Source organism: Mesitornis unicolor, unplaced genomic scaffold, assembly GCF_000695765.1.
Source record: "Mesitornis unicolor isolate BGI_N332 unplaced genomic scaffold, ASM69576v1 scaffold5353, whole genome shotgun sequence".
In the NCBI taxonomy this organism is placed as follows: domain Eukaryota; kingdom Metazoa; phylum Chordata; class Aves; order Mesitornithiformes; family Mesitornithidae; genus Mesitornis; species Mesitornis unicolor.
Genome location: NW_010175235.1, coordinates 14,542 through 41,553, shown reverse-complemented (window position 1 = coordinate 41,553; position 27,012 = coordinate 14,542). Strand labels below are relative to the sequence as shown.

Below are 27,012 nucleotides of genomic sequence, written 5' to 3'. Positions count from 1 at the left end.
CCTCCGCACATCTTTTCCGAATGTTTCGCTGTAGCTAGTGCCCAGTATTTCAAATTGAACATAGGGGTTGGCGCCATCTTCTCTGAACTCCATAACACCGGTAAGCCCAGTTATATGGCCCTAAGGAAATAAGTTTCAGAAATTTTAGAATAGAACAAATTTGTCTTAAGCACTCGTGTTCCTTAAAGGCATGCCAACTCTGCTTTGACAGTGTTTACAGTGAACATAAACATAGCAAATTCATGTTCTTCAATAGCTGCAACATAGCATCAGACAACACTTTTTTTTGGGTTTTTTTTTCTTTTAGAAAATTCCTTTAGCACTAACACATCCACTGTATATTGTAGAAAAAAAAGCCATTAGATCTTCACTGTTCAGAGACAGACCCCCCCAGAAAAGGAGAAGGGCCTTAGTGGCCTGTGAGACAGCAGCCTGTCCAGTGTAACTGAGAGCAGCAGGCTCAGTTCTGGGGTTGAATACAAAGGCATGAACTCCAAGTCCAAAAGAAAGACTATGTCTGCAGTGCTCCCAAGAGAGGCATGAAGAAAATACAAAATTTTAAGTATTATTAAAACCTCTCTGTGAAAGAGTTTGATTTTGGGTTTGTAGCAAAGCAGCTTGAAAAGACACTAAAGTTTGAATTAATTTAGTAACAAAGGCTGGTGTCATTAGGACTGGTCAGATCAAAACATAACACTTGACCAAATTGCATCACTTTACTAGAGGAAAGACATATTTTATTAATATATATATGGGTACCAGGCGTTTTTTTCTGAATAATTGTTAAAGTTAGTATAGTAAAAAATGAGTATTTTTTTCCACTGGTATTTGTGATCAAACAACTTTCATACAAGAAGTTATCATGCATCTGCAAAGCCACAGTAATGTCCATATTTGAGTAATGCAACGTGCTGCAAGACAGTGTAACTGTTAGCGACAACTTAGCTAAATCAGATCCCTTTTGCTCTGGGCTAGAGTACACAAATAGATATTTACCAATGCTCAGCTATCTCATGAAGCTAGTTGAGCTGCAGTAGATGAAACATAAGTCTTAAACCTTATCCTTGCTTGGCCCCTCAAGCTCCTTAAGTTCTCTTGGGAAAATTATGAAGATGCATGCACACATCAATCTGTGTGACTATCCTAATCACACTACTTCCACAGAAGGGAGCTATGAGAACAGTGGCAGTAAAGCACACACCACTGGACCAACACTGCAGTGTATGTAATGTGCTTGTAATAAATAATTTGCCTGTTTAATAGCTATAGATCATTCTTAGTAGTTGTAAATAACTTGCTTGTAATAAGTCAAAGAAAAGTTGAATAGAGATCAAAATCCTCTTCAAAAAGCTAATCTCAAGTACAAATGAAGGAACTCTTGCAATTGCTCACACCATTTTGGTTTGACTTTTCTCACCTTCTTAATGGTCTCTAGCATGGATCGTCCTCCATTCCAAGGTTTGGTGGATTTCCTCATGCAGTTCAGACTTGCCATGCTGTGCCACTTCCTGTCCTCCAGTTTTCTGTGGAAAGCATTGGCCAGCATGAGCACACTGTCATACAGGTACAGGTTGGAAACCTGCAAACAATAATAAGAATGAGCCTCTCTCTTTATTTGAGCATCCGTTCAAAGAAACTGTAAAATGCAGCAAACAAACAAAAGAAGACATAAGTAAGAACTAAAAGCTGTGTGTCTTTGTTGTGTTCAACTGTTACAGCAACTCGGACAAATATCAGTGCTCATTCCCACCTTCTTTCCTGCTTGGCACCTGGGCCTTTTTGGCCAAGGGACTCTGGCACACTTGCATTGCCTGTGCATTAGCTACACCACTGCAATGCAGTGCTCGAAAGATGTGAGATATCACAGTTCAAATACAAACTCAAGCTATAGAAGGAGTATAGCTATCTGTCAGTGAAGGAAAAGGATTGCTACTTTGTCACTCCTTTCAGCAAGGAGAAAAAGAATGGAATTAAGTTCTTGTTCCTTTTGTTCATTTGAGCAATCTTCTCACTAATTTCGAGCACAGCAAAATATAACACTAATGCAACTGTTTAGAACACAGAGAAGAGAAATTACAGTATTATTTTGGTCTTATCATCTCTGTCCACCAAATACACAGGAGGCTGTTTACCTTCTACTTTCTCTGGAGCTATTGATTTTAGCTTCCTTATTCTTCAATTTACATGAGAGATAAAGAGAAAAATAATTGACGACAAAGGCTCTGGTAAGAAAACCACACTAGTAATGCTCAGCTATGCATTTCATTTTTCAAACTAAGACAGGGCCAGCAAGTTTAAGACCAGATCTTTGACATGCAGCAGTATCCAATGTAAGTGGTAAAACTTAACAGTGTATGTTGGTTGAGATAAGTGATTTTAAAGAAAATAATTAGATACTTTCCACCTGTTTCCAGAGTTTACATGCACTCTTCTTCAAACCTATGCAGATTCGGGGGTATTGATTTATGCTTTACTAAACTCAAATCTCCAGTTAGCATCAATTGACAGATAAAGCTCTTTTCTTATTATTAAAAAGATACTTTTCTAGCTGAAGGCTTTACCCAGGGTGATCCATGAATTTGCCATTTATCTTTTTGATTAATAAAATTTCCCACAGAAGATAGTACCTAGAGACCAGGAAAGAGCTGCATGTGGAAGTCAATGCAGCTGCACACTTCCTATACAAATGTCAGCTGTGAAAGCTTAAACATATATTACCATTGCATCACTGGCTCCAAGTAAACTTCTGATATCTTAAGATCCTAATCTTCAGAAACAAAACGTTTCATGTTCCATAATCTGGAGAATTGAGAATCTAAGCACTTTGAAAAATCTAGTATAAGTAAATCTGAACAAAAGATATATAAGCAACAATTCATTTTGAAAGAATCAAAATAGGAAGAAAATACTCCAAAAAAGAGGTCAAGGATACCCACTTATTTAAGTGACTAAACATAAAAGGTATCTTAATGCAAAAATAATACAAAAAACTATAAGATACTAAGAATCTCCCCCATCTGTTGTTACCATCTTCTTTCCCTCCTTTTCATTCCAGCCTTCCTGAATAGGCAGTCCACATTCTCTCTGTTTGCTATTTTATCCAGTCAATAATTTTCCTTTTAAATGAGTTTCCAAAGCAGCTACTTTCTAGATTTCCTCTCTTTTTAAGAAAAGTAAGTAGTTAGTGAGTCCAAGCAACAAAGTCTTTTCTGCTGAGTTCCATTTGTCTCTCTACTCTGCAGATATTTTCCAAACAACTTTCAAATAAGACAACCAAGCAAATCCTAGTTATTCACCAGGGCACTTTTCCTTTTCTATGTTAAGCTACTTTCCACAACAAAAAAAATCAACACAAAACCTAAATCCACAAATTAACGACCCCAAATATCACACCACTAACCCCACTTGCTTAGTACTAGATTTTACATGCATAAGGAAAAACACCACTTCTTATAAGACATCATGATCCTCTTTGCTCCCCATTGAATTTGATTTTCACCTTCACTCTTAACTGACAACTAATTATCTGTTGCCTTGGAAGAGCCACAAACCAGAAATGCTTTGTATTTTCTCAGTTTCGCGCTGTCCTTTTTCAGTTCTGGAAAACTGCAGCCTCATTCCCAAAATCAGTTTGCTCGGTTTGCTAGCAGAGAGCTCTAGGGCAAAATGTGAGATGTACCTGGGTAGACTGCTTCCCTTCTCTTTCTGCTTTTTATGCTCTTAGAGAAGTGGTCCCAGTTCTGCGTGCACTGAAAGCTTAAGAAAACTCCTTTTGAGAATCTGAGCCTACATGACCATGCATACAACTCAAATCACCCTTTGCTGTACAGCAAAACAAAAGTCACTTATTTAGCAACCTACTTCGCATATTTCAGTTAGACATATAACAGATTTTGTATCAATATTGGTTCATTATTTCCTCTTGAAAGAATTATATCAATTGAATGACAGCAAGAAAGGGAGAGTTTCATACTCTATTTACTCCAGTAAAAATTACATACGTGCATTACTACATTTTACCCCCTTTTTATCCCCTACTCACTGAAGAGTCAATATCCTATCGAAAAATAAGCTGAATTTTATTCACACCATCAACATTCTCCTTTTAGAACAGAAAATATGCAAGCTAGTACAAAAACCAACTAAACCAAAACTAACAACAAAACCTCCACAACCAAGACTGGATTTGTAATATTTTAAAAAAATAAATATCTTTTTTTAATATTATATTTGTTCAGTTTGCTAGTTAAGTCATAAATTAATTCCAAGTATAGAAGTCCACCCTATTAAGAGCAGAACCCTTTAAAACTCATAAAGCATGATTCAAAGCATCTATTTTTGCACAGTGATCAAAATTCAGCGTGTGAATAGTATGCTTATTTAAAGCTAGAGAAGGCAGGATGTTCACATGATAGTACTGTTTTGGTAGTCCTCTAGGTCAAGAGTCGCTTCTTTGAAGTGTAATAAATAATCAAGAACAACCAAAAATATCCTTTAGAATTAGAAAATTGTGTCCTTTTGAACCTTCATAGTGCACAGGGCAGCTGAACTGCTCCTGAACACCCACAGTAGTATAGATAGAATATCTTTGACTAATCCCAAATGGGAACTAGCTTAATGCTAGCAAACAGAATTATGGAACCATGTCTAACCTGATGCCTGAGTAGTGTTGTGTCAGTGTAGCTGAACAGTTGGTTCCTTCAATACCTACAGTAAGACATATTATTAAATTACTCTGAGGAATATTTTAGCCTTCCGTTTTTACAGAATCACAGAATCACAGACCGTTAGGGATTGGAAGGGACCTCAAAAGCTCATCCAGTCCAATCCCCCTGCCGGAGCAGGAACACCTAGATGAGGTTGCACAGGAACTACTTCCTTTCTGAGTTAGAAAAAGAAGAATACTTAAACACCTCAAATATGCTCCTCTTCTCAAAACCATATTCACTATCTACCTGAAATCATTCTTGTGTATGTATTTCTTTGCAAAAAAAAGGTACTTAAAACAAGACACAGAAATTCTGGCCTGATCTTGCAGTAAATCCAGGGCCATAATAATTTCATTTATTTTCTATTATAATCATTTTAATACAGCAAAATCTCTGCATAGTACTGGATTGTATTTGCAACATGAGTTTGCTGCAACCTCCAGAAGAGCAGTGCTGTGAAAAGGAAAAGAGTTCAGTGGACAAAGCCTGTATGCACTTGTTACTGCAACTCCACACACACTTTAATTTTCAGATAACTATCAAACTCCGTTTGAATACACACAGGACCCCTGAAAAGAAACTCGTGAGATACCTGAGGGATCTGCTGTACTCTGTTTCCACTGGTGCTGTCAGAGGCATGAGAAAGTAGCAAATGTAAGAATTAGTCTTCAGGTAGCATTCAGAATTCATAGCTAAGTGAGAGAGAATAAAAAATAAGGCAGTGTACTTGGCTACTTTGGGTTTTCCAAGCTTTGGAGCATTTCTTATTTCTCCTATTTATATATTCACAAGGGAAACAGACAAATGCCTGCAGGGATTTCCCTTCATATATTAAAAAAGAAATAAATCCTGGATTAGAACAAAGTGTTTAATTTCTGTCCTGTTTGGAGGAAGAAATAGTAATTTTCAGCTCCACTTTCACTTTGTTCCTGAGAACTGTAAGAGCTGGAGGCATTGTGACTGAAATGCTTTTGGATCTGTCTGCTGTAAGAATGATGATGGCTGTTCCACCAATATATTAAAGAGTCTTCCCTGTGCATGAGTAACTGTAGGCATGTTCTAGTATATCTTCTGAAAATTATTCCAGACTTTAGGAACCTTTATTTACAATAATAAATACTACATTAGTAGAGCAGAGCAGAAATTTTCAATGAGAATGGAAATCTCTATCCCACTATTAAATGTCATTTTATAGAGGTGTTTATAGGAATTTAATGAGATTTTCCAGAGTGATTTTACTTCTAAAGCTATATATGAAGATAGCTTTTAGCTCCTTCAGAGGTACTAATCATAGACAAGTGCTCTTCTGGGAAGGCCAGCAAGCCACAAAGACTGACCTCAACTCAGTTGCCAGAAGAGCCAGAAGTGTAGCCAGACAGGACCGCTGAAGAGACCAGCTGGGAAGACAAGCTGACACCCAGATGCCACTGCTTCAAAAACTCATTCCCAAGCCGGGCATCTGTACCCTACTGCTGCCAAAATCACCCTGTGAGTGGCCACAGCAGTCAGCTCCAAGGATGAAGCAGATGGAAGAGGATCTCAGAGCAACCACAGCCTGCCAGCACCAGAAACACTTGCTGCCTGGGGAGTGATATCATTGTGCTTGTGTATGCACACAACAGCGCGCCCTAAAACTGTGCTTCAACTTCTGAAGTTCAAGTAATGCCAAACACAGTTAGGCACTTGTGTCTCTAATGGCAGAACGTAGCTTACTAGGAGCGGTGATGACTGATGGTATAGCAGTGTGCTTACAAGGACATTGTTAGAGTGGAGAGACTGAAAGTTTGACCTATTTTATTTTCTTAAATTAGTTCGCAGAGCCCATTGTGAGACTTTGCGTGAATGCCTATGTTTTAAATACATGCTTCGCTGCTCATGAAGAACAAAATCACAGCCAGCAGTCTGGCATTCATGAGAAAAACAGAGTCAAAACCCAAATGTTCATTAAAGACTCAAATGTCAGATTCAAACTTCCAAAAGGCTATTTATTATCACTGAGGCAAATGAAAGCCTGAATAAAATTTTCCTAAAACCAGAGAAAAACAGACCTAAATTGTATATTTATTCAAGCCTTCTGACAGTAAGGAATCTAACTAGTGCATTATTTAGTGCTTTGCCTATTCTAGTTTTAATAAACAATGGGGCTTCCAAATACTTCTTTGGGAGACTGCACTCTGGTTTGGTTTTTTTTTATTAATAAGCATCTTTTCTTTCCTTTTCAATTTTTTTTTCTCTTTTTACTGAGTTACACATCTCACATCACTTTTGCCTCCCTACAGTTTCTATTCTCTGAATGCTCACTGTCCTTCAGCTATTTATTATGAGCATTTACAATAATTATCAGTGTTTTCTTACTCATTCATTATGTTTTATAGCAACATGTTAACAATAATACAAGGCCTGGATTACCCTATGATGCTCAAGCTTGCTAGCTGCAGGCATTGGCTTCGCTCACTGAACGTCTCACAAATTTGGCACAGCTAACACTAACCGACCAGGGAAAGTCTAGCAGGAGACATTTGATAAAGAAAACTGAACACAACTAAGAGTCAGCCAGGACAAGAGGTAATGTTGGAACTGCAAAACAGAGTATAAGACTATCATTTTACCCTACCTTATTTATAAATATGGGTGCAAATTAAGTTTCAGAGGCAATAAAAAATGAAAAATGGAGGTACTGACCCTTCCTGCTAGCCACTGTTGTCCATTCCCTGATAGAGTACTGAGCAAAATTTCAATGAACTAATTATGCAAATAGAGAACTCCAGCAGTCAAAAGAGGTAGTCTGAGCAGAGTGGAAAAGGTAGCTCCAGAACGTACCTGGGGTTCTGGCCTCCAGCATGCTTACAAAATACCACGTGGCCAGAGGATATCTGTGGTTGGTTGGGGTTTTATTAACCAATTTTTCTGCTAACACACGTTGTATAAAACACATGCCTTTGGACTTCAGGGAGAGATTATGCTGTGCACTATTAATGGGCACTGAAGTCAGTTCGAGGATACTCTTCATTCATGTGGTACTCAGAAACAGTTTCACAGTGACTGAACATCTGGCCAGAAGTCCAAATTAAACTTTGCTAAAGAGACATGCAAATATAGGGTTGTAACAAAAAGAAAAGAAAAACATGGTTTATCAATCCTCTATGGGAGAAAGCGAATGCTTTAATAGGGCTTAATCTATATTTACTGCCCCCAGGAGCACTTAACAGCTATGTAATAACAGCAGTGTAAATAGGTCACACAGGAGACGCTATTTAGTTGCACAAAATTGCAGGATCAGGCCCTTAAGTTTAGGCAGCCAAACACGTCTCCAAAAAAGAACTCCACACACTGTAGTTAAATAGTAGTCATTCCTGAAGAGAAGACAGTTCATAAACAAAAGTGCAGCTCTGTAGGAGCAATTGCTAAGAGATTTCTACAAAAGTATCTTTGAAGAATGAAATTTTTACATAGGAAGAAGAGTAGCTGTTTCAATGAATACCCTCCCACACTTCTCAACATCTTCTCTTCATATATGTCAAAGTGATGCCTGGAATAGTTCTTCAGTAGAGAGGTTGGACTCTGAATCCTGTGAGAAACAACCTCATTTATTTTGTGACACAGTGCTGGGGCTTTGTTTTTGTCTTTTTAATCTTACTTTATATTTTGGACCAATGCTTTCAGATACACTGCATCCCTGTAATAAGGTTTCATATAAATCGAATCTCATATAGATTGAACTTATTAACTGTATAAATGGTAAATATGAGAAGAAACAAATAGCAATGGGAATTAAGTTTGTAAAGAGAAATCTTTATTCATAAAGATAAACAGGAAAAAAAAAAGATTTTAAGTTTATGAACACATCATGAATAACCTGATGAAAGAATCTTCATAAAAATCATGTTTGTAGACAGGCTTCAAAACTAATATTTAAAGCAGAAGATTTTGAAAAAAAAGCAGGTTATGCATTAAAATTTCTTCAAATTGCCTCTGTAAGACTATATTTGAAATAATCTGAGCAGTTTAATAGCTGTAATCCCACTAAACACCATTCAAATACCATGCAGCGATACATACTAGATCTATCTAGGAATAGCTAGGTTTAACTACAAATCCTGAAGCGCTTCAGTATTCTCTCTCCCAATGAGGCAATACTCATAACACTGATACCCCAAAACCACAGGATAATCATCGACAATGGGAGACAGCAAGTTCTAAACTGTCTCTTTCCCACTTACAAGAAAGTAAAAGATGGACATGGAAAATCATATATGAAGAATAATAAAGAGGTAAGTGTAGTCCTCTGAAGTCAAATGAAATGACCAAGACAGGAAATTATACAAGTTTTTTTCCAACTGAAGCAGAAACCCAGCTGGGTATATTATACATGCAAGAAATAACGGCACGAGCAAAATTTTGACAAGTGGGTTGATGGAGTAACATTAGGTTTCCACAAAGCATTCAGAACAGATGAGTTTTTGGATGAGCTTGCAGAACAGCCTGATCTTTAAAAGCCTTGTCAGAATGCCAAACTGGGATGATCACCCACTGAAAAACAACTTTCCAAGATATGGTACTAAAGACACTGAGAACAAAATTGTTCCAAAAAGATTTTCATTAATTTAGCCAGCACAAAGTTAATAATCCATGACGTAAATGTTTCTTTCTTTACTAGCTCGTTAAAAACGCTAAGTTCTTCCCCATAAAAAAATCTTACAGCTAGAGGCTGACAGAGATTAGCTTATTCTTCTTCAAAGTCATTAAATAAATAATTAACCAACAATAGCTGGTAAGTTACCTTGACAACAAAGAATTATTAATATGACATTGCCCAAGGGAGAATGAGCCAGGGATTTCCAAACTGCGGTGTTAATCAAACTACTTCAAAGCGACGCAAGAACTTGGTGCTGGCAGGCGGTCACTGCTTCTGGTGGATTCATGCAGCCTGACACGGAGCTGGGAGCTACTGCAGCCTCTGGCAACAGGGGTAATTTCATGATGTACTTCTGTACAGCGAAAGGTCAAAACTATTTTTTAAGCATGAAAAAGGAAACAGAAAATTGGAAGTACCTGAATTGCAGGACCATTAATAACATGTCAGTCATACTTGGAAATTAATATGAGCTGTATGCCCACAAGGTGTTATGTAAGATGTTTTGGAAAAGACTATGAAAAAATGCATCTACAGAATGCTTCAGCTAGAACTGCATATGCTGAAAGCATCATATATTCAATCCGTCGAAACTTAAAGATAACACGGCATATACTGGGGGCAGCTGATTTCAGAGATCTCACATGTGTCGCTCACCTTTCATGATATTGAAATATCATTCCAGCGTGGCTGGACATGACAGTTATTGAACCAATTTCAAAAAGGCAAACTTTACAGCTCTGCACTTCTTCATATCTCTTTCTTGTTTCTAAGTTTGTAGAGAAGGAACTTATGGGCAAAGCATAACATTACCATTTCATTCTCTTAAAGATGGTTTCTAAGGTGGCATAATATTTCTGGAAAATAGAAAGCGAGAATGTATCGCTTCTCAAAACCCACATTTGGGAATCAACAGGAAGAAAGTCCTTCCTAGAGTGTCCTTCCTAAAGGGTCCTTGTTGCTGAAACGTAGTAGTAGGGTATGAGGCTGTTCATACTAGCAACTCAGTTGCCGTTTTAGCAAATAAGAACTTGCTCAGAGGTATGTCAAAGCCCTTCAGGTGAGTCTCTGAATTAGATTATGCATAAACCAACATAGATGGCAATACTCAAGATCTTGCTGTAATGTAAGATTGTTCCCCAGTGAGTGATTTGTTGGTGCAGGGTAGATAAATTGTTCAACATTCTGGAAATTGCTTTGATCCTCTGAAATGAGTGTCCTTTGTTCTCACTACGGCATACCTCAGAGTTACTGACAAAGATCAAAAGTGTCTTATCTGCCCAAGAGAGGCATAGACTTTCCCATGGGCAGAAAGAATAGACCAGTGCTTAGAACTACAGGGTGTGTGATGGGCATTTCCCAAGCTTTGCCACCACTACGGAAAAACCTGAGACAGGCAGAGTTCTCTTTGAGGAGGAAATGTCCATATGCCCCCCTCAAGGGATTTCAGTCTCTGAAGTTAAAACTTTTCAGGAGGGCACAAACAAGTAAAATGAACACCCTCATCCATGTTTCTTGGAAAACTTTGACCTACCCAATTCTGTTCCTGATAATCTCCCTACCTCTCCTCGTTTTCCATAAGCCTCATTCCTTGCTCTGAAGAAGTTCTTCCAAGCCAGCACATTACTTCCCTCTGGAAGGACCTCTCACCCACCACACCACCTTCCTGACCAGGCTGCAGCAGCCCAGACTGCGGGCAGCCCCCTCCCCACAGCCTAAACAAGAGTCACACTTTCTAGTTTCACGTTTTCTAGGTTCACACTAACACACAATACACATGCTTGCCAACTCACAGGCTCAGACACTGTGTTCTTAATCCATCTCAGGTTAAGACTAAATGTGCAATTAAAAGGTTCTAATCAAGCTCATATGCTCAGTCCCACTAAAGTATTCAGTTTTATCTAACAGCTTCAACAGTGCTAAAAATGAGATTCTTAACCGTGTCTAAGGTAAACCAGAAACACAAGGAGTCCCATTGAAAGTCCAAGACCTATGTTTCCAAATAATTGCACTATCCTTGAAAATAGTACCTAAAATAATAATTAAATTACCGCAAGAAAAATACTGATGTATTGGATAAATTGCCAAGAAATCTAGCGATGTTGCTTACACTAGTGTCAAATCTGTTACCAAAATCTGGAACTTGAACTAGTACAGCATATTTCACACACTCAGACAATTATCAGCTGCTAGAGACTTCTGAGACTACTGAAACAGGATAGACTGAATACATCAGTTGGATTCAGTCCATTTAACTAAATATGAAATGCTCCACAGCCCAATACCTATCAGAGTTCTGTTATCCTCCCAGATTAACTCTTTCACAACAGATGTCTAATGGGAATAAAAATAAGCAGTAACACCACAAGACAATAATGGTACAACTTTTTTGTTTTGCAAATAGAAAAAGATTCTTAAGAGAATGAAATATCCCAAATCAGCTCTGAGTTAGTGCAACAACTTGCTAGTACTTTATGGGCATTACATCACATCTAAAACACTCTGTCCTCGGAAATAAAATATATAATTAAGTCAGGAAATTTGACCAAAGGTTACATGCTCAGATTTATCTGTACTCATTTTATTCTTCCTCTGAGGTAACACAGCCACAGAAATTTATCTCATATCAAATTCCTAAGATGGGCTTTTCTGCTGGGCACAGCTACTGACCTGCAGCATCTGAAGATAGCCTTCTTGTGGATCGCACAGCAGTGATGATATTCGGTGATTGTTCCTCATGCATCTCTGATTGTTGTCCCTTGAGAGAGGGAAAATTTGCCGGATAACTGTCATCCTCCCCAGAGCACTATGTACCAACTCTAATATTTCATTATCAGTGATTTCCTGTGAATGAAGACACAGTCTTTTAAAAACATGTATTTGTCCAGATATTTTATATATTCCTTTCATTATTTGATAAATGTTTTTAAACAGATAATAGAAGAAAATAAGTTATAGGTGCACATGCTTAGCCTAGGCCAAACATTATTTTTCGGTATATTTTCACGCATCATCTGAAACAAAAGAAAACAGCCTAACACAATACCATCTGTCTTGGCAATACTAACATATTTCAGAGGTAGCTCTCCATAGAAAAACATCAAGATGGTCTCAATAATATGGAATAAGTTATACAGAGATCTCAAGGAAAGGCTCCTCTTCTTTCCAGGCCTTGCACTTTCTAGTGCAAGATCTTCCCATGTCCCAGCCTCCTAAACCATTCTGGGACAGAGCCTGCATCTGCTGCCCTTACATTGCAACTGAAACCAACTCAACTACATGCTGTATGTATTTTGTATCTTAAAAAAAAATCAAAACAAAACAAAAAACCAACAAAAAACTCACAAAGCCAAAACCTTCTTTTTTTACCCCAGGATAAATAGCTTGAAAATCACAGCCTCAGCTGATCCTGAAATCAACATTGGTACTGCTTGCGATGATTATTTCCTGCCAGGAGTTCATTGTAAGGAAGGACACTGTCCCCCAGGTGCCTCCTCTACAGGAAGCAGCTTCACATCCCAGCTCCTTACCACTGCCACCAGTAGTGTCTGCCTGCATGTCACATCAGCCCATGTCCAGCACAGATTGACTGCACCGGATGCACAGCTGGGCCAACCCATTGTCCAGCCTGCACAGGGCTGCTCTCAGTCCCTTGCAGGACAGAGGACTGCAAATAATTCATGTTGCTGTACTTACTCGGTCAATAGGACCCACACCTTGTGATGTGTCATCAGCAGAAGTGAACCTGGCCCCATACTTTTAACATTCAAGAAAAAAAAATTGCTTTCTTGCCATTTTCTCTGTCAAGCTGTGAGTGAAATGGCCATGGGGTTATTATAATTACTTGTTACAGTTGACTAGTAATGTATCTTTGGCTAAATGTAGTTCTTCTTTGCCCATTTCCCATCATTTTTTAAGAACATGAATTTCTAACTTCGCAGAAGGTGAAATTCATCGCATCAACGACAGATCAACTGGTGTGGCGTGAAAACAGAATATCAGAAAATGAATATATTCTTACAGAAACCAAAGGTTTTGAGACTTAATATAAAATGCAGGGTGGCACCTGTAGCCCTGCAGGTAGACATGGAAGGAGACCTTCAAGCTCTACATATCCCTCCAGACTGCTGCCCCAGATTTCTCTTCTGTGGGGCTGAGGGGTGTTAAAGCCACAGAGCACATCTGTGCTGTGGTCTGAGGGAGAGAAAATTTAATGGGATACCTTTAACTCATACCCACCCAGGCAGACAAACTCGGACTGAGTGGCTGAAAACAGGAAAAGAAAGATCATACATCATCCAAACCTTCAGTTCACCTCACACCATGCACATTTTGTGTCCTCCCGAAGTGATGCACAGCCTTTCAAAGACATCTCATAACCTCTGTTAAAATACTTGACCTGGGACGTATAAGCCTATATGTAGCAAACCAGAACTGCTGCCTCTATTGCATTTCCAGAGGTAAGGTAGTGGAGGAGATCAATTATGTTCAACACATTAACTCAGGTTCTTCCCACTTAGCTATAGACACCAAGTGAGTCCAGAACATAAAAGCCTAGTTTCTGTACAGCCAAAGAAGAAAAATGGGAGCCTCTGGAGGGAAATTCAGAATCTAAATTTGGCTAAATATGACTCTGAAAGTGCCATCTTTTTCTGTGTGAACAGCTGGCAGTAGCTAAATTCTTCAGTGCTTCAATTCAGTACATAGGGACAAGGGGAAAAAAAGCTCCTGTATTTTTTTCAGTTCACAGACACTCATACAAGCAAATGATCCATTCCCTTTAGAAACTGGGTTACTTTTTAGAAATGCAAAAGCATAGGAAAAAAAAAAAGGTCATTGTTGGAAAAGCTGCGAACAAGAGGTCTATGTGCATTTTTGAGCTGGTGCTCTAAAAGCCAAAGGTAACCATGGGCCTTTCCATGCCAGTTCACAGGGTGGCACAGTCACAGGCAGCATCACAGGGTCCCTGGGGCAGGTCCAGGAGCAGAACAGTCGGACTGAGTGCCTGAACTGCAGAGGAGAGCAGGTCACCACCGCCCCACACCAGAGCAGCCGGCTGCTGCTTCCCTGGCCAGGGGACTGCACCCTTTCCTCTTGCCTGGCTCTGGCAGGCCCTGCAGACTGGTTTCCAGAAAGCTCATGGTCCTGGCTTAGCAGCATGTGAAACCTTAAATGTCACACGCAGAAAGGTCACCTGCCTTCTGACTGCGATAAATACGGAGGGGGAAGTAAAAACAAATATATGTGAAGTTGGCTCTTGTACACTCATCAGATTAACAACATATCCAAAAAATAGTTCTAAGCCCTGGAGTCACAGGGGAAAAAACATTTCACACTGATCTCACACTTAAAGTCTATTCGTCTAGTTATATTTTCAAAAGTAATGTGTTTTTCTTTCCTGTACACGATATGAAAATTTTCTTTACACTGTAAATTGAAAACTAAGCAAATAATTTAATTTTGTCACAGAGGGTTGGGGGTTTTTGGGGTTTTTTGTTTGTTGGGTTGTTTTGTTTTGTTTTTTTCAAACAAATGTATCTCAGATTTTCAATTTTGTGCTTGGATCATTACACAGCATGCGACAGTATACAATAAGTGTCATTCATACCATGTTGAATGCTGTATTCCAAATAGAGCTTATCAGCTGGTTTGGCCAGGCAAGTGCTCCTTACAAGACTCCAAATCACACGCCCACTCTTTGGCTTCCATGATCCCATGATGTTGTTACTGCAACATGGGGTAAATCTTTACTTAACATAGATGGTGGCTTCTGCTTCTTTCAGGGACATGCTTTAAGAAAGGTTAAAGACACCAACTCTCTATTGCTTGGCCATTTAACAGAAATTTGTATTCAGGCCTGTAAATAGTGAACTTCTTGAATAAGGATGGAGGGAGAGCACTTTAGCCAAGTGAAAAAGATGTTTTCATATCTAAGTGCTCTTATCCTGGATTTTTCCTTTACTAAGGGAAAGAATCTGGATATTCTCAGTATTTCAGGGAGCAGTTAAACGTGTTGGCAGACAGACACATGTGTAAGGCTGACTGTTAACCCAGACTAGAAGTAGTTCTCACCACCTGACTCGACAGTGAAAGGGCATTCCTTTAAGCACTGTATTTTCTGTTCATGTGGCATTTTAATGACAAAGTTTACTCTTCAAGAATTTGTGGCATTCATTTATCTATTTATTTGCACATAAATACTGGTCATTTGGGAAATTCATTTATCTATTTATTTACCCTCACACAAAGAACTTCAGTTGCTTTGTATTACCTAGCCACATTGCTCAAGGGAATATTTAAATCTGCTCTACTTGTGCTCAACTATCATAACACAAATTGCAAAATGAGACAATTATGTTTCACATTACAATTTCTATTTTCCTAGAGGTAATAACAGAAAATTATAAATTTTAATGACATTAATAATTTAGAGAACCAAAAGAGATTTCCAGAAAGCACACGCCTGAAAAAAGTGGAGGATTAAACTGAATGGCAATGAGGATAAGGATACTCACAGAGACAAGCTATAGATTTATATGGAATTTTTGCATTAGGATCGATACTGTTTGTTGGGTTATTCTAATTCCCCTGAATGCACTATGTAAATCTATAAAGGGACACTTGTTCACTTGTTGAAAATCCAGAAAACATCTTTCAATAAGCTTTTCTAAAAAAATGTTTGCAACAGCTGACCCTGTAGATTTATTCAACTTTAACATTATGCTGGCTTCTCTGCATCCTACATGACCAGACATGAACATATATATATAAAGGTTAATCCTTTAAGGCAAGGGCACAATCAATTTTTCGTAGCAGAGAAAACATTTTAATACAAGACCACCTGTCCAAGGCCCATCCTCACTGTCCTCCCACACATGCAACACTCACACACACACAGAATCACACAGAATCACTCGGTTGATGATGAGATCATCATGTCCAACCGTTCCTGTCTACCCCCTAAACCATATCCCTAAGTACCTCGTCTACCCGCTCTTTAAACACATCCAGGGATGGTGACTCCACCACCTCCCTGGGCAGCCTGTTCCAGCTTCTGACGACCCTCTCAATAAAGAACTTCCTCCTTATCTCTAACCTGAACCTCCCTTGGCACAGCTTGGTGCCGTTTCCCCTTCTTCTATCCCCCATCACCTGGGAGAAGAGACCAGCACCCACCTCTCCACAACCTCCCTTGAGGCAGTTGGAGGTGGTGATGAGGTCTCCCCTCAGCCTTCTCTTCTCCAGGCTAAACAAGCCCAGTTCCCTCAGCCGCTCCTCATCAGGCTTGTTCTCCAGAGCCCTCACCATCCTTGTGGCTCTTCTCTGAACACGCTCCAGAATCTCAACATCCTTCTTCTAGTGAGGGGCCCAGAACTGAACACAGCACTCGAGGTACTCCTCACTTCTCGTCCTTTTACTTGCACTGGGTGTCCAGAAGTCTATCTCAGATTGTAGCAAGTGCCTATACAGTGAAAGATCCTCTGATTTAAATAAAATATTATTCCATACTAAAAAGTTATTATCTCAGAAAAAGTACACAAAGTTCTAGTTATCAAAAGTGGAACAAAATGAAAAAATCACCATTGATTTTAATGTGGATTTCCCTGATAAAACAATTCATCAAATTTCATCTAATCTTGCTCCTAGCTGATTAAAACTGTTCCTGTGTAATCCAACAGCATTAGAATTAGGTCAATTCTGAACCCTTCAAATTTCTTTGAGCGGGATGCAGGTACACATGCAGTACAGTTTTGTGTATATGTATGGCTTTCAAGCATATTTAAGAAAATTATGCATTTTTGTGAAAATAAATAAACAATAAAAATTCTGGGGCGTCAAAGATAGCAGCCAAAAGGAGAGAAGAAAGATTTCTTTGGGCAAGTAGAAAATATAGATTACTTGTAATAAAATTGGAAAAAAAAGGTAATTGTAAATTGTTAAGTTTTGCATTGTAATGTGCCATTTGCTAAAGATTAAGAAATTTTTCACAGTACAATCCTTGTATTTCTAGTCAAGTTTTTGACTTTTAAGAAAATCAGTGCATTTCCATATAATTTTAAAAGATCTTGGAATGCTTGCCCTACTTGCATTCATAAACTATAATTCAAAAGAAAAAATAAGGTGAGAAAGTGTAAAAGTGTAAAGGATTTATTAACATCTTTTCATCAGAGTAAACAAGCATCATGACACAGATTGATGCTTTTAAAAAGTATCACCCATATGCAGAGAAAGACTGAGCAGAATTCCAGTCTGTCAGACAGTCCTGGTTCTACCCAAGTAAAAATGAGGCTGTAACAATTTGCATAGGCTTGTTCATCTAACTGTTGATCACCCAAAGGTGGAATAATAAAAATAGGAATTTCAAGGAAATTCTAGGAAATTTCTAGGAAAAAAAATAAATTTGCAAACACAAGTGAAGAACAACCACTGCATTCATAAGGGATATTTCTAACAAAGTCACAAGTTTCCTCAAGATTACTCTACAAGTCCTGCACTAGGACAACCCTGTTCCATCATGCATTATCTAACACTTTCCTACATAATACCCTTGGGGAAAAAGTAGTTTGCTGAGATAAAATTTACCTGATAATTAATATTCTATTTTCTGCTGATTTTTCTCAACCTTTGAAAACCCTTTTATACAGGAAAATAAGAAAAGAAGTGTCCAGCTGATAGCTGAGAAGCCATTTGATTCTCAGATCAAGAGGACGGGTAACCACGTCATACTCATATACTGAGTATGTCTCACATGGTGAAAGGAAAGAAAACATTAATTGGCAGAAGCAATGGATCTGGAAGATAGAAATGGAAAGTAACAAATACTTCACACCGGGAGAGAGATGATGGGATGCCTTCTCATGCCTCACATAACAAACCACAGACACTGTAACAATAGTGAAGAGATACTTATGAAAACAGCAGAAATGAGAGAATTGAGCTAGAGTCCAGAAATAAGTTTTGAGTGAATGCTCTGAAAGGGGGGAAGGAAAAAACGTGTCAATAATCTTTTTCTGCATTATGTTCTGACTGATCACCTAGGTCGAGCTTGGAAAAGTTTTATTAATCAGCTGAAGGTCTAAAACCATATCTGCTGGTAGCACCACCAGCATCATTTGGAAAGTGTCATCTGTCCAAAAACGAAGAAAAAGGTCAACTACTTTTTAAAATTTTTGACTTACAGTAGCATCATTTCAATGTGGCTCAGAGTTCTCCATGTCCCTTAGCCCTCTAACTTACTGTCTAAGGCTTCTTGCCACTGATGTATTGTGTACTCTTGCTATAACTCTAAATCTTTTTATTACTTCTTCTGCAGGAATTATAAGACCTTTTCTCCCTACTTTACTCCTCCCTTCTCCTTCTCCTCAGCTATGAGGGCTTCTATTGACAAGTATTATCATATTTGGGAAGAGTTTATCCAACTACTGTACAGCTGCAATTGTGATAGTTGTTTCTCTGCACTTCCTGCCTCCAACTTTTCCAAACTAGAATCTTTTCTGTGGATTGAAAATAAAAAATATCCAAAAGCATGTTTTTATGGATGTTAGTTAGACTTTAGTTATATTTTTCCATCAAAGCTTACAAGAATTTCAGCTGTCTTCTGACTACTGAATGCTTTACTTTCCTATGGATTTGGAATCTGTAGAATACTCTGCTTCTATAGCTTCATACAATTTATTTCAGATTTCTTACTGAAAGCAGACCAATAACAAATTGGTCCCTAATTTTTTATGTATTTATGTTAGCATGGTACATAAGAAGCAAAATAAAGAAATTGATAATTTTTTTTAAAGCCCTAGTTATTAAGCTCAGGTTAGTACACACGATTGGCTAGCTTTGTACATTCTATCAATAAAAAAGCATCTCTGACTTTACAACAGTCATTACAAGTACAACTTACGTTTTTGCTATCCAACCTGCAGTGTTGCAGCATAGGTTGTTTGGTTGAATTTTTGTTTGTTTCTTTGTTTTTAAATAGAACAAATAACAGCAGAACCTTTTCTTAGTCATAAAGAAATGAGACCCTATTCAACCTGAGAGTGAAGCTCCTCTGTAGAGCATTAAACTATATGTTGAATGGTGCAATACAGAAATGCAGTCACTCACTCTGTAGTCCCTGTGAACACATACAAACATTGGAAACTGTGCATCTACCAAGACAATCATACACAAAGGAGTATGATTCCTCCCTCCTTTACAAAGCTGAATTCTGGAAACTTTACAGTAGTTCACAGAAAAATGCAACAGCAGAATGCATGAAATTACTGCTTTCAGAATAACAAAGTTTTGCTTTATTAGAAGGAATTCCTCCCTTCTTCAAGCTTTGTGCCATGACAAATACCCACACAAGTAGGTACCTGACCTATTAGGAGGATTTTTTTTCCCTCCATAGTACATTCCTTTCCTACAGACTACCTGATCATTTAGGAAGTAAAGAACTAATGTAACAAAATTTCTACTGGTTCTCCCCACTGTTCCCAGTTTCAGTTTGAGAATTTAGAAGCTAATATTGTTTGAATTTCAGCATTTGTTATTCCATGGGGTACAGAATGTGGCGATTCTAAGAAAAAAAGTCAGGGTAAGAGGAAGTTATTTTGTGTTAATGACAAATACTCTCTTGTATCTGATCTGGTGAGGGTTGATCTGAATCAATGAGAATCAGTTCAATGAAAAAGCAACAAATGAAAACTGTCGTCAAGGAGAAACTCTTTAGTTCTCAGACTTATTTTTTGCACCTTATAATTAAATCTATTTTTAAAGCACCAAAAGCAGTAATTTCTTGATGGGCATCTTTCTACCAAATATATATATGCAATTACAGTATACCCCTCCATTTCAAATAGCTGATATAAAGAAATATTATGCTAGGTTCACCCCTGGCTACGTCAAATCACTGGGGCTACCTCAAAGGTGGATTAGATCAACAGAATCTAATCAAACACAATTGCTCTGGCTTGCTCAGTAGTAGACAGAGAAGGATGGTGTTCCACACCGATTGGAAATCAAATATGAACCATATTTCCCATAAATTTAATGTTTGCCAGGAAAAGTATTGAATAAATTATTTGATCAGAAGTATATGCAGTGAATATTTGTATAATCTGTCACTGTCATACCCATAATGAAAATAGATATATGGAAAAATCTAGAACAGAATGGTCAGATCAGAAAATACTCAGTGGTATTCACAATACAGTTGTATTTGTCTTTCCAGACTGAGATCTGAAAATATTTAGCAGACTAACATAATGTGAGTAGGATGCTGAAAAAGAAGAATAAAAAACAATAGCAGAACCAGGTATGAAGACAAAAAGATGATGGCGTGGAAGAAAGTAACCAAGGAAGTTTTCTTGTTCATTATCATATTTAGATAATAAACCATTTCCCAATACTCACTCTAATTTTTACTGCAGAAGATTAAATTGCATTTCCTTTATCTTTCCAGAGTGAACATGTGATCATATTCTTCTTTTAATTATGTCTGTTCTACTGCTATACTCTTGCTTCATATTCTGAGTTTGATAGGAAACAAACCTAACGCTTTCAGACTTTCCTCATGGGTCATATTTCACTAAGCTTTCATCATACGGCGTGCTCTTCTCTGGATTTTCAATATTGTTCTACATTCTCTTGTTTAGTTTTAAAGTGTCTTGCCCAAAACTTGCAATACTGTTCTAACAAGGTCAAGTTGATGTCAAGCAGAACAAAATAGTTCTTTCCTTTATGTTCCCAGTAACATATCTGAGGACCGGATTTGCTTGTTTTGCAAGACCATAACAGTATTGATTCATATTCTGTTTGCTATCCACAAGGATTCAAAGTTGCTCCTGTAGATGCTCACCAGCTGTGTAACCATAGCCAAAGTACTCAGCAATTCTCTATATTGAATTTCATCTGGTGGAGTGCCTTAGATTTATCTAAATAAACTGGAACTACTACAGTATGTTTTTAACAGTATTGTTACAATTAATAGTTTCTATAATGCAAGCATCAAGTAAGTCAGTAAAAACATTAAAACTTCATTGCTTTTTTCCATTAAGTAATCATCTTACACTTTCCTTTTTCTTCTACTATGTGTAAACTTTTCTTGTTGCTTTTTATGACCCCTGGTATGAGTCATTTTGCACCTCAGCCTGATTTCATAATGATTTACTTTGTTATACTTTTACACTCTTCCTTAGCTGTTATTTCTCTTATCACTTTTTCTTTAGAATTCCTCTCTGAATTCAAGATCTGTATAGATCACCCTTTGGAACCATAACAGTATCTTGTTATGCCTTCATCTTCTCAGAAGCCCACAGTTCTTTTCCCATCCTGTACTCATATTATCTTTCCAAAAGCCCTACTAGTTCCCTAAACTTGTGAAGTCGGAGACTCTTTTTATTGACTTTCATTATCCCTCTTCTCCTTTTCTCACTGCTTCTTCTCCAAGCAGCACATGCTACCATCTCACAATCACTTTCACACCAATTATCTTCTGACTTCCTTATCTGATTCCTCCTTAGCCATAGTGAAATCTGAATTGATGGCTGCCTAAACTTTTTCAAAATGTAGGGATAACTTTGTCAATCACAGGAAATTGTAAAGTACTGTCTGTGTCCCAGCATTACTTTTTCAAGTAGCAGCAAAATGAAAATCCTCCATTATTTCCATTTCTTGTTTTTGGAGCATGTGTATCAAAAATGCACTTTCTAAAGTCTTCCTCGGTGTATGTCTTTGGTATATTTCCATGCAGCTATTCAACAAGTTTGAGCATCAACTTCCTTAGCTTTAGAGGAAGTACATATCATTTGGACGTGCAACGATACATATCTGCTCTTCATCTCTGTGTCCTTCATTAAAAATTCTCCTCTGTCTCAACCAGTAGCCTTTCGCTTTGTCCTATGATGTCTTACTACTTTCAATTAAAATTCTGAATAGAAATGAAAGTTTGTTGAAAAAGAAATTAAAGGAAGGGTGTGATAACGGTGAAACTCATTTGAGTTACCACTCGAATTCAGTGCCCACTCCAGTTCCATGAAGAGTACCTGATTGCTTTGTGTACTTTAGCGATTTACATGTAAAAATAATGAATGTTTAGAATCTTGGCATTAGAAATAAATATATTGATATGAGGGACTAAAATACTGTGTTTAAGTTGAATAATTTTTGTGTCTAAATTCCAGGTTTGCAAAATAATTTCTTTTATCTTTTCTCTACCCTTGGAATGGAGAAAGTTTCAAAACCATGAAATTGGAAACATGGTTTCAAGTGCTATTTATACCCCATACCTACTGCTGCTGCTAATAAAAAAACCCCAGACACAGACTCCTAGAGCATTGCTCCTGGTATAACCACATACAAATTCAGTTTCAAGTATTACTCTTGTGCCTCTCCCACAGACATATGCCCTAGGCAATGCACACCATTTTCTCTGAACAGGCAGAAAAAGAGAAGGGGAGAATGAAAAATGTCATGAGGAACCAACAGAGATGCTTGATGTTGGACACCAAAGAAAAAGAAATGCATGAAAAAAATAAAAGTAGGAAAGGAAACAGGAAAAAAGACAGGGAATAACCACCCCTAGAAAGGGGGGCATCTACAACTGTGCCAGTCATTCCACAAGAAGAAATTGCACACATCTACCAAAGCTTGTAAGTCACTTCATCAACACTTCAAGACATAAACAGTAAAGGCATAAGCTCAGCACCTGATACATTCTAACAGGTCATCTTCAGTGTTAAAATTGCTGGTTACTGGCAACTCCCAGCACAGCCAATGGTAATCAAAGGTTACTTACTATTCTGGAGACAAAGTTAAGCATGGACTAGTCATTGTTCTGAAGAACTGTTTGCTTTTGCAAGGATTTATATGAAATCACAAATATTCTTGCTTTTAAAAGCTACTTGGCATGTTTAACCCAGAATTCAGGTAGAATCGCTACCTAAATGAATGCAATACTGATGAAATAGTCTGATAACACTGATCTAGTATTTTTAGATGAATAAAAGTGAAGATGATGAAATATAAATCTGAAAGGCGGAGGGTAGTTAGAAATCCACTTCTTCCCCCCCTACTCCACACCCCAGATCTCCACTAACTTTGACAGCTCTGCAAGTTTGAAACACAAAATATCCAAAATAAGAAAAGCAGACATACTTAAAAGTATGTATTTTTAGGACGGTAAGGTTTTTATGACTTTGGTTTCAAAGAGAACATATGAGGGTATAATATTGCCTGCAAGGATCCATCCTTGTGTATTCTCTCATCCTGAGAGACTTGCCATATAATATTTCAGCCTTCCTTTGGCACCACTGATGGTATCCCAACTGAACAGATACCTCAGCACAGAAACTTCGGTTACTGGAAACCAGCAACTGTAGGAACTTGGCAGTACAGCTCTGTAATTTGAGACCAACACATATTCCACATTTGTTCATTTGCTGTGTAACAAGCTTACCAGTCATACAGTTTTAAGTCAGCTCATCACAAGCTTGGTGGTGTTGCTTACCTAACAAAATTAAAGTGACAAAATGAACTCTAAAACTTAACTCTTATCCTGCTGTATGGGACAGAAGCACAAGGAGAAAAAAGACCAACCAAAACAACAAAAAACCAACCAAACAACCCAAACCCCAAATGTTTATAGGACTGTCAATACAGAGAAAGTAGATTTAATTCTAGTTAGACAATAATAAAATCTCTAATTGAAATAATACTGTGCTATATAGTCATTGCTACTATAGTAAGATAAGTCCAAGGTTCATACCCTCATTGTCTTGACGAGAGGTGGGACACAAGGCAGATTGTGGGAAAGTGCTCAAGATCAGTAGATCTCAGTAATCTGTACTGGGCCCTTAAATGGTTCCCTGAAGTGAGAAAGACCTAAAGAGCCTCTTTAGAATCCAACACTTTTCATAGAAGGAACTTTAATGGAAATAATATTCACTGTATTCTCTTCCTTCCCATGTCCCTTCAGGTCAGTTAGCCCTATGCCTCTCCTTCCTTGCAATGGGATCATCAGGTCACACAGACCGTAGGGTGAACAGAAAAGTGTAGGATCCTCAATCAGCCTGGGAGAAAAAAAGGACTGGCTAAGTATTCGGTACATTTACAGAATGAACTCATCTAGCTTGTTACTCATGTGGAATTACATCAAAAAGAGCTGATTTGACTGCTGAGAATTAAAGGTTAATTCCATTCTGCAAATCACAGCTCCAATCAATATCCAGTCAAGGAATAACACATTTTCCATCTAGTACCCATGTAGTTCTCACTTATACCAACTGGAAACATGTACATGGAAAGTATAATCAGCCTGTCCTCTTGCTAGCATGAGAGTATGACCACTAATAAGAAGGAAGCCTGAAGGAACTCCATCTTTCTACAGATACATTCATGTGGATGCTCAGCATATCTTCTCTTCACAGTAGCTTTAAGCACACAAAGATCAACCCTTTTCTGTTAAAAAAGGATAATCAAGATATTTCCTCTTCTTTTTGCCTAAAAAAAGTTCTCCAAAGTAATTGTCTGAATTAAATTGCATTTTGAGATATTTATAAGTATGTGCATTAATAATTTTCACTTAAAAAATATACTTTAGATTTACATTTTGCTATCATAGCTCCCCTATCCAGTCCCTAGTCATAAAAGAGAAAAAACCCAAAAAACTTCCCAAAATAAAAGCAGAAGTGACACCCTGTGTGATTATGTGTATGTGTATGTGTGCGTGTATGTGTATGTGTGCACACATTTGTGCATGAGTGCTGAAGGTTTTTACTTGTGATGTTACAGATTCGGGCTTCATGACATGAGTTTTAACATCTGAACAATAATGGCAGCAATAACAAATTCACAAACATACCCCCTCTAAAAATGTTTAGGGAAATATGCACTGTATTTTCTTTATGTGATTATAAACACTGACTCTCTGGGCATCTTGCTGGTATTTTGTAGTGGGTCATTACTGCAACTGACAAATCAGGAGGTACTTAAATGTAACAAGGACTAGAAAGAATTTATAAAGCCTTTCAAAGCAGAGATTTCACTTGCTTTCCCTAACCTCTGTTTAATTACAGAGCCTTTCTAATGCCATACAATACAATTTATAGTTACTCCTAAAAGTGGCCAATCCAAAATTATTAGATAGGTGTAAAGAAAGGAATGAGAAATTAGCAAAGAAATTGGTTATTAAATTAGAGGCTAGGCATTTCTAATTTAAAACAGTGAAAGCAGTTCATTTTAACTTGGATATTTCACTATATTTTAACAAATCATTATTAAAACCAGAAATATATAAAATAGTGCCACTTATTCTGAACAATCAATGATGTTATTATTATTATATATGGTACAACATTTCAAGCCTTCCATTGCTTTTAAAACACAAGTCTGCACTGATTCCCATTTGGGTATCGTGATACTAAGGTAAAATAAATAATCATAGTAGCAGCACAGGATACCATTTGCTGCAGAAGAGGAAATATCACACTTTAAATCTATGCTATTCTGGATCTTGGCCAAAACATGGACACAATTCCGCAGCAGAGAAAACTCGTATATCACGTAAATGCATATTTGAATGAGCTAAGCCTGTAACTAGCCTTGGCGCTCTTTTCTCTCTCGGTATCCGAGTGCAGGCCTTCATAGCAGTGAAGGCTGAGATTCTGGCAGATACAGATGCATGTCTTTGAGGTTTCTATTGAGATATTCTCTGCTTCCTAAACAGCTAATGAAGTAGGGTTAACATGAAGGTAAAAACAAAGTCTCCCAGCTGCTAGGAGGTATTTTGGAAGCTTTATTTTGACCTTTGGTATTCTAGCTATGCCAACTCGACTGAGACAGACAAGTCATGACACCACAGAGTTTGTATCTTGTACTATTCAAAAAGCAAAAATGCTAAGTGTATGCTCAGTTTGGTGTGTCAACACATATGGAACAAAAGACAGTGATGAGTGAATGTACCAAGCTATGTTGATTCTCTTGACTTTCTTACCTCATTTACATAGACCCAGTGACTATCCTTTGATGCAAGGTTGGTTTCCACAGCCTACAAAAATAAAAGAAATATAATAATAAAAATAAATAAAACATGTAAAACATATTTCAGAAAGAACTAACTTAAAAAGGTACTATAAATCTCATTTTGATTGCTTTCATTGCTATTGTTTCACTATAGTACTTTTCATCTCTTCCACTGCTGCTCTGTGGAACAGTTTCTTACCAGTGGTTGTCACATTTTTTACTTCAGAACCTAAACTGAAGTATTCTGTACCATGAAGATATTCCCTCGATGTACCACAAAAGCATACTGGAGCAGCGTGGTACATCAACATGATGAACAACTCCACACAGAACATCTAGTTCATGAGACTTGGCTTCTGTATGATGTATTTAATGCATCTTAGTAGGCTGGGTGACTTTTCAATATGTCTCCCAAAATATACTGCCTCTGCCACATTACAACTCCGGTAGTTTAACTGTTAGCCAACCTATGTAATGAAAAACATCATTCTAAGACACTCAAGTGAAGTTCATGAGTCATCCTCTCTCCACATTTACATAAGAGCTAAGAGGAAGTTATGATTTGCATGGACACTTTTTTCTGGCTTCCTGGTGTGGACTTGGATAACCACCACATATTATAAAGAAACAGCTCAACTCATTGGATAGTATATTTATTCATACAAATAA

At 37.7% G+C, this 27,012-nt stretch overlaps 1 protein-coding gene across 1 annotated transcript; it reads right to left on the bottom strand.

Moving 5' to 3' along the window:
* On the bottom strand, nucleotides 1–26,368 carry LOC104538190 (glutamate receptor ionotropic, delta-1-like; the record flags this gene model as incomplete). Its single annotated transcript, XM_010181300.1, has 4 exons — nucleotides 1–120; nucleotides 1,418–1,579; nucleotides 12,013–12,186; nucleotides 26,315–26,368. Coding segments are annotated over 4 exons (510 nt in total), but the record flags the coding sequence as incomplete, so codon positions are not given.
* Between the last annotated feature and the right edge of the window lie 644 nt (nucleotides 26,369–27,012).